Source organism: Sinocyclocheilus anshuiensis, unplaced genomic scaffold (assembly GCF_001515605.1).
Source record: "Sinocyclocheilus anshuiensis isolate Anshui unplaced genomic scaffold, SAMN03320099.WGS_v1.1 scaffold940, whole genome shotgun sequence".
Classification (NCBI taxonomy): domain Eukaryota; kingdom Metazoa; phylum Chordata; class Actinopteri; order Cypriniformes; family Cyprinidae; genus Sinocyclocheilus; species Sinocyclocheilus anshuiensis.
This window is the reverse complement of record NW_015549620.1, coordinates 413,372-421,681: the sequence shown is the minus strand read 5'-3', so window position 1 is coordinate 421,681 and position 8,310 is coordinate 413,372. Positions and strand designations below refer to the sequence as shown.

At 37.9% G+C, this 8,310-nt stretch overlaps 1 protein-coding gene across 1 annotated transcript in view; it reads left to right on the top strand.

The window, feature by feature from the left end:
* LOC107659410 (signal peptide peptidase-like 2B) overlaps positions 1–7,643 on the top strand; it is an 8,996-nt gene extending 1,353 nt beyond the window's left edge. Inside the window, exons 2-15 of the mRNA XM_016448344.1 lie at positions 594–710; positions 915–1,097; positions 1,194–1,283; positions 1,359–1,498; positions 1,619–1,761; positions 1,859–1,955; positions 2,032–2,148; positions 2,233–2,314; positions 2,400–2,474; positions 2,558–2,620; positions 2,712–2,811; positions 4,432–4,509; positions 4,690–4,850; positions 6,204–7,643. Of these exons, the coding sequence (XP_016303830.1) occupies positions 594–710; positions 915–1,097; positions 1,194–1,283; positions 1,359–1,498; positions 1,619–1,761; positions 1,859–1,955; positions 2,032–2,148; positions 2,233–2,314; positions 2,400–2,474; positions 2,558–2,620; positions 2,712–2,811; positions 4,432–4,509; positions 4,690–4,850; positions 6,204–6,377 (1,620 nt within the window). The 3' untranslated portion in view covers positions 6,378–7,643. The remainder of the gene's footprint in view (positions 1–593; positions 711–914; positions 1,098–1,193; positions 1,284–1,358; positions 1,499–1,618; positions 1,762–1,858; positions 1,956–2,031; positions 2,149–2,232; positions 2,315–2,399; positions 2,475–2,557; positions 2,621–2,711; positions 2,812–4,431; positions 4,510–4,689; positions 4,851–6,203) is intronic.
* Positions 7,644–8,310: the final 667 nt, after the last annotated feature.

Below are 8,310 nucleotides of genomic sequence, written 5' to 3'. Positions count from 1 at the left end.
TGAAATCAAAACCGTGAATCGAATCGAATCGTGAGTTGAGTGAATCGTTACATCCCTAGTTGTGTTTGTGTGGGTGACAGTGAGCTCTGTCTTTATGTAATCATTGTCCACAGTTGCTGGAAAGGCCAATTATGATGATCTGTAAGTCATCGTATGGCTTTTCATTGTACTTTTGTTTTGTTATTATCAGATATATTTACTTAGATGTTATAAGAACATGTAATTACACACACACACACACACACATATATGCATTCATGTAATTAATGCTTATAACATCATATAAATAATTAAACTCTACTTAAATTATTAAATTATTAATTTAATGAATAGTGTAATATATGAATAATCTCAGTAACACTAAAGCAAAAACAACACAATTTCTAAACATGTGGTCCTGCATGTTATTTAACTAAAAACAGTTACTAAATGAAAGTCAAACATTTGCATACATTAGCACTTTATGCAAGTTCATGTCACCTATTTACTACAGATGTATACACACTTCTCTCCTTTTACCAAGGTTCCCCTCTTTGCACAGCATTCTTATGCACAAACCTGTTAACCTATGCAGTATCTATTCTGATTCACAGGTTTTAGGTGAATATGGCATGGCACATTTCAGCGACGGGGGCAACAGTAAAGGCAAAGATTACTGCATATTCTTCAACTCTCAGTGGGCTCGACTACCTCGGGACCTCAGTAAAGCAGTTAGTAGCGATTTACATTTTATACACACACACACACACACACACACACACAAATAGAAAACCCCAAATCTTTTACTGTTGGCTTTCAAATGAATTGCAGCCTTTCCAACAAAACCCCTGCTGTATCTGAAACTGCAGTTACAATTTGGATGCAATTTAGTATCACAGTGCTGCCACTCATTCACCCTTTATTGTTTTCCTCAGGCACGGCTGCAGACGTATGATCTCACCACCTCTGTGCTGTGCTCCCCCACTGATGTACCTGAGGGTGGCTTCCCAAACAGCATCCCAATGGTGATGAGAGGAAATTGCACTTTCTATGAGAAAGTCAGATTGGCCCAGATCAATGGTGCCAAGGGACTTCTGATTGTCAGCAAAGATAGACTGGTAACACATCGTAACACCATTAATGGCGCCATGAACATTCGTCGAACATTTTCACATGAGTCACACATAAATGAACTTGTTTGAAATGATTTACAGACTCCACCCTCAGGCAACAAGTCCCAGTATGAGGAGATAGGCATCCCAGTGGCCTTGCTAAGCTATAAAGACATGCTGGACATCAGTAAGGTAAGTTCAGAATCACTTAAACACATAGCATTTTGTAATCACAAAGGCAACAACAACAAAAAAATGTGTCTCTAGATGTTTGGGGAGAAAAGGCAGGTGGCCATGTACGCACCCAAAGAACCAGTGGTGGACTACAACATGGTGCTCATCTTCCTGATGGCGGTGGGCACGGTGGCTGTCGGAGGATACTGGGCTGGCAGCAGGGACATTAAAAAGTAAGAATTGTGCCCTTGTAACAGTGTGAACCCTTGAGGCACAGGTTGCAAGATAAATTAGTGATAAAGCTGACAGCCTGCAGAATTGATTTAACTAAACTCACATCTGTGTGCCTTTAGACGTTACATGAAGCACAAGAGGGACGACAGTGCTGAGAAACAAGACGAGGAGACCGTTGACGTCACCCCCATCATGATTTGTGTGTTTGTGGTCATGTGTTGCTCTATGCTGGTGCTCTTGTATTTCTTCTATGATCAATTGGGTAAATAAATGATTCAGTTGTTATTGTTTTTTAATAAACTGTCAGCATTTCGTTTGATCTTGATGATTTAATTTATTCCTCACCCTTTCTCTCACAGTGTATATGACTATCGCGACATTTTGTCTGGCATCTGCCGTTGGTCTGTACAGCTGTCTTTGGCCTTTTGTCCGAAGAATACCCTTTGGGAAATGCAGGTTAGAGATGTGCATGAGAAATACTAGATAAGATTCTTTTTGGCTTTGTATTGAAGGAAATGCTTTGTGTTGACAGGATACCTGAGAATAACCTGCCATACTGCCACAAGCGGCCACAGGTGCGCATGCTGATCCTTTCAGCCTTCTGTATAGGAGTCAGTGTCACTTGGGGAGTTTTCCGCAACGAAGACCAGTAAGAATAGTAAAAAAAAAAGCACTTTAGGTTTTGACACGTTCAGCACTATTACAGTGTCTGATCAAATATCATGTTCCCTAGGTGGGCGTGGATACTTCAGGATGCGTTAGGCATCGTGTTCTGTCTCTACATGCTGAAAACAATCAGGCTGCCCACTTTCAAGGTGAGTTTAAAATGCCGATGGATGCTGCCGATTGCCAGTGTAACATCTTTAGGATGTGGAGATGATACATTTCTTCTCGTTGTAGGCCTGCACTCTGCTGCTGGTCGTGCTGTTCGTGTATGACGTGTTTTTTGTTTTCATAACACCACTCTTAACTGAGGTATGAGATTTTTAAACTAAAACTGATGGAAGGATAAAATAGAATTTGATATTATTTTGCATATTTTTGTGTGTTATATGCAGAGTGGGGAAAGTATCATGGTCGAGGTGGCAGCTGGTCCATCGGATTCTTCTACTCATGAGAAGGTAGGAAGGTGTTTTTCTAAATTTGCATACATTTAAATACATATTTGTAATATTTTTTTGGTGTCAAATTTGGTGCCTCTTTCTTCATTAGCTTCCCATGGTGCTGAAAGTGCCCAGGTTGAATTCATCCCCTCTGGTCCTGTGTGACCGGCCCTTCTCTCTCCTGGGCTTTGGGGATATCTTGGTACCAGGTAATGTCACTACTGTTGTTGCATCAGCTGCATGATGAACAGATTTCCAGGGTTCATGGAAAGAAAACAGTGATGCACCAAAAATTATTTATTTATTTTTTTTTTTTTTACCAAAAATTTGGTGCCTCTTTCTTCATTAGCTTCCCATGGTGCTGAAAGTGCCCAGGTTGAATTCATCCCCTCTGGTCCTGTGTGACCGGCCCTTCTCTCTCCTGGGCTTTGGGGATATCTTGGTACCAGGTAATGTCACTACTGTTGTTGCATCAGCTGCATGATGAACAGATTTCCAGGGTTCATGGAAAGAAAACAGTGATGCACCAAAAATTATTATTATTATTTTTTTTTTTTTACCAAAACCAAATTTAGTGTTCATTTAGCCGAAAATAACGTTTGGGCAATTTAACTTTTTTTTTGGTCACGGTAAAATGCATCCACACTGCTGACATTTTTACCTGTTGTAGCTTTTCCATGCTGTGTGCATGAAAAAGATGATAATGCTATTTCATGTTTCGGAAAGTCTTTTTCGAGTATGGCCCTGTATGACGTCATAAAGGGTGGAATCCCTTGTATGCAGGGTTCCCACGCTTCTTGAAAGTACTTGAAAGTACTTGAATTTGAAATGTTAAGTACTGTAAGGTCTTTCATGACTACATATTCTGGGGTGTGAATTTGATAGGTGCTTGATATAAAATAAATGGTGCTTGAAAAAGTCCTTGAAAGTCCTTGAATCTGGTGTTCATGAAAGAGTGGGAACCCTGTGTATGGGCACTTCTCCCGGAAGAGCACGCGTACACGTCAACCAGAGCGAGAGCAAGTGCAGCCCATCAACACGCTGCACAGGACTTGCTCGAGAAGGATTTGCCATTTTGTTTTTAGACCTTGCTCAGCTTCTCAAAGAACCCAGTGTTAAGGGAACAGTGGATACAGTTTGTTTCTCCGGGGCAGCAACGGAGTTGTGCAAATGTGTTTGTTTGTTCCTGGCATTTCAGTGACAAATGTTTTATAAACAAATTAAATAATTTAAGTCAATAATGTTTTTGTTCCTGTTTTATTTATGTCGATGTCACAGCTTGCAGGTGATGCAAAACCTTCGCGTGCTTGTGACTCTTTAGCTCTGCCCACAGCACGCCTCCAGGAGCTCGACTGTTTTCGGAGAGAAACGTAAAGCTGTATCTGTCTTTTATAAATCTGATAAAACTAAAGACTCTTCGGAGATATGAAGGATGCAATACTACTCTATAGGTACTCAAGATTACCATGAGATTGGCAGAAACTGTCATGTCCCCTTTAAATATCACTGTTTTGGTTAATGGTTTTGGCCATTAATATAATTTAATTTAATTGTATTATAATTTTTTTTATATTTTAGCCGAATATTTTTGGTTGCCGAAATTTGTATATTTTTATCTTTGAAATAAAATGAAAATATTAGGCAAGCTTAGTTGTCTGGCTCTGATTATCAAACCTGATATAAAGATGTTATTGATGATATATAGACAAAAAAAAATCAATGCTTGTATCTGATTTCTTTGAATTCAGACTTCGCCATCCTTCTGGTTTTTCTCTTTCTTTCTTTTAAGTCATCTTGCACTTTTTAATAATGACATTTTGTTTCTTCAGGTCTGCTGGTAGCATATTGTCACAGATTTGACATTCTTATGCAGACTTCTCGAATATACTTTCTGGCCTGCACTATTGGTAAGACACTGACTACCTTTTAAATTCAGATATGTTGTATGTGGTAATACACTGGCTGACATAAACTTTATAGCAGTATTTTTATTTTCAAGCTTTTATTTAGTTATTTGGTATCTTTAACGCGTGCACAGTATATTGTGCCTCTCGTTTAAAGACACTGAATCTGATCTGTTTGTTTAGGCTACGGCATTGGTCTTCTCATCACATTTGTGGCTCTGGCACTGATGCAGATGGGTCAGCCTGCCCTCTTATACCTGGTGCCTTGCACGCTCCTCACCAGCCTTGCGGTGGCACTGTGGCGCAAAGAACTGCCTTTGTTCTGGACAGGAAGTGGATTTGTGGTGAATACCAGTTTGATATGAGTGCCTTCTTCAGTCGGAAAAGTTCTAGGGTTATGTACAGTTACTAGACTTACAGTTGAGTAAATTCACCCACGTGTTTTTGTTCCGCTCTTAATTTGCTCTCATTTTTACTGTGGGTGTTTTCTTTAAAAGAGGGGTTCGGTGTCAACCTTGGGAAGAAAACGGTCGTTTCCAATATGTCCTTAACACAAAATCTACACCCTTTGATTTCACAGACATTTGTTTAAAATGTTTAGAAACATATACAGCATAGATCCCTGAGATCCTGAATGGAAACTAAAAGTGAAAGGAGATTTTACAGAGATTTTGAAGGCTTTAGACAAATGCCTGTGTGACTGAACTTATTATATCCAATTGTATTTCTTTAAACCACAGTATGAGGAATTGCTGTGCTACGGAGTGATATACACGATTTAAAACCACCGTTTGATAAACACCAGATCTCTCCTGTACTTGTAGGTCTGGTAAGAGATCTGTGTGTGCCAGAAGAGGGCTTATGTTTCATTTTCTCAGGTCTTTAGCTTACGGTGTTCTAGCTTTTAATCTAATAATCGGCCTGGAGATTTGTTGGTCTTGAGTTAATCTATGGTGGTTTCCTGTACGAGAAGATCCGTGTTATCTCCTCTGATTTTTCGCTTCTTCACTAAGTTACAGATCAGAAGCCGTTTTTTGAAGTGATTCTAACATTTTTCTTCTGCTTTAAATTGCAATTGCATTGGTATTACTGTCTATATTTTTTATATACACTGCCATTCAAATTTTTGGAAGAAGTCATCAAGTCTGCATTAATTTGATCAAAAATACAGTTTAAAATAATTGTTTCCTATTTGAATATATTGTGAAAATGTAATTTATTCCTGTGATGAATTTTCAGCAGCCATTACTCCAGTCTTCAGTGTCACATGGTTCTTCAGGAATATGCTAATGCGATGCTCAAGAAAGAAAAAAAAAAATAATTATTATCAGTGTTGAAAATGTTCAAAACAATTGTGCTGCTCAATGTTTTTCTGGACACCGGGGTACTTTTTCTTCGGGATTCTTTGATGAATAGAAAGTAGAGCGTTTATTTGAATGCCTTGATCACTTTTTTTTTTTTGATGTGTCCTTGCTGAATAAAAGTATTAATTTTTATTCAAATTAATAAGTGTTTTAAAAAAAATCTTGCTGACCCCAAATTTTTGAATGGTAGTAACACTTCAAAGAGAAAGGAAAAATTGAAATCGCATCATATGACCCCTTTAAATACTAAGAATTTAATAAAAAATGTAAACAATTTATTTTAATTACAATTTTTACTTCTATTTCATCATATGTGTCTCATTTCATCCTCAGCCGCCTCCCATTGTCATGGAACAAATCAACTGTACTCAAACCCCAGGACCGTCCACAGATGAACCCCGGTCCAATCCTGAGCCGCCGGACTCTGAAACGACCAATCAGTGTGAGGACCCTCCTCCACCAGCACAAGAGGAAGTTCCACATCTTACAGAGGGATCTACTACATAAAGACAAAAGACTTGAAGGATGCTCATTTCTTTTTCATTTTTTGAAGTCAGTTATATATCTGACCATATACGTAATAGACTTGAGCAGTATGAACATCTCAGTGCACTTGTTTTAAGCCTTTGAAATTGTACAGTCCATTTGAATCGAAGGAGGAGGAGACACAACACTATCAGCTGTGCTTCATCCAGCTTGCTTCAAGTTCACATTTGGTGGCATTAGGAAGGCATCGCATGGACCGTTTTTATCTTCTTCACGAGGATCTCAACTCTGAGTGTTATTTTGTCTCCCTCTTTGTTTTTCGTAAATTAACGTTCTCTCAGTACATGAAACAAAGTGCAGCTAGACATTTTAAAACAAATGTCAAGAAAATTCAAGACAGCTCACTGAAAATATTTCTATTTGGCTTCCAGTTGATACTGCATTGCTGACAGGTTCTGTCCTTGTCATAACAGCGCTGAAGTATTGCATCCTTTAAAATACGGTGCTAATAAGGACTGAATGAACCAAAGGCTTTGGGAATAAAGATTTATTAGTTTCATCCTCAGTTTTGAGATACGAATGCTGGGGGTTGATAAGATTGTTAATCGTTTATATCACGGTACGCTGTATAATTCAGAGCAGCACTGTTACACAAGGCCACATAATTTAACAAAAACGTCCTTATTGGTTTGGAATGTGATTTCAGCGTTAGTTATATTGAAATAGATAATATTCATATGCTCATGGCTTATTGAAAGCATTGTATTTAGAATGTGCTGTTTACTTGATGGAAGGGATGTTTGAGATTTCAAAATAAAAAGTGCAAACATTTTTAAAAGTGCAGTTTTTAAGAATAATTTCCTGCCCAACTATTGAGTGACAGTCCTTCTGTTTTATAGTAGGATTTTTGTATTCGTGGTACTTTTTAAAGTTGTTTTTCAGTGAAAAGCACTGATATTATTTTCTCAGTATGATTTAAGTTTTAAATTACATCAAGTTTATTTAAGAAGTTTATGTGGCACCGTTGTCTCATTGAAATCTTTTTGACTTGGCTACAGTGTGTTTTGCTTTTATTGGGCCACTGTGATCATGTGGAATAACATGGACAAGTTGTAATCGAGATATTTTGTCCGTTTATTAATACTCCTGATGTCTGGCGGTCGTGTGTCATAGATCTTCAGAGTCATGTATGCTGAAGCTCTCGGTTAGAGATCAACGTGCTGTAAAAGTGTGATTTTGAAAAGTTGTTAAAGAGAGCACATATTAAAGGGATAATGCATTATGTTATGTGGTGTATTGTGGTGTTTTAATGTGTGATCACTTGAGAAATACTTAGGATATTCACTGGCAAAAATGTATTGTAAAATAGTTCATGAGTTCGTCCTCCCACATTAAAAGGTAAGCAGTAAAGTGTAGCAGTATAATTGTGGGTTATATTTTATCAAATTATGAGTCATTGTGGTTGGGACCTGGAAATGACCCTTACTAAACTGTGATTTTACCATCAGAGCATTTGTTTCACTGTCTCTCATCTGGTTCACTTGACTCTCTTTGAAATCCAACTCCAGGCTATAATGTTGAACTTTATGACCAAGGTAAAAAAAAAAAAAAGCATTTTTATCTCATATAAACTATTGTGGCTGAAATTAGCCATACTGAAACTGTCTTAAGTGGAACGAACACCTTGTTAGCGACTAAATATTATTAAAAATGTCCGGAACATTTGAGTATTTCATATGGTTGCATTGCAAAAAAATAAACTGCATTATAAAATTCCACGTTTTTCATGATCCACAAAACTACAAAAATATTTGGGTTGTATTTAGTGGTTCATGCCAGCAGACTGCTGATTTTTTTAGTGTACGTCGAGGTGGTAACGTAATAATATCGTGAACCCTCCCATAATGCCCAGAGAACATCAGAAATGTAGTTTATGAACAAGTTGTTATTCCCG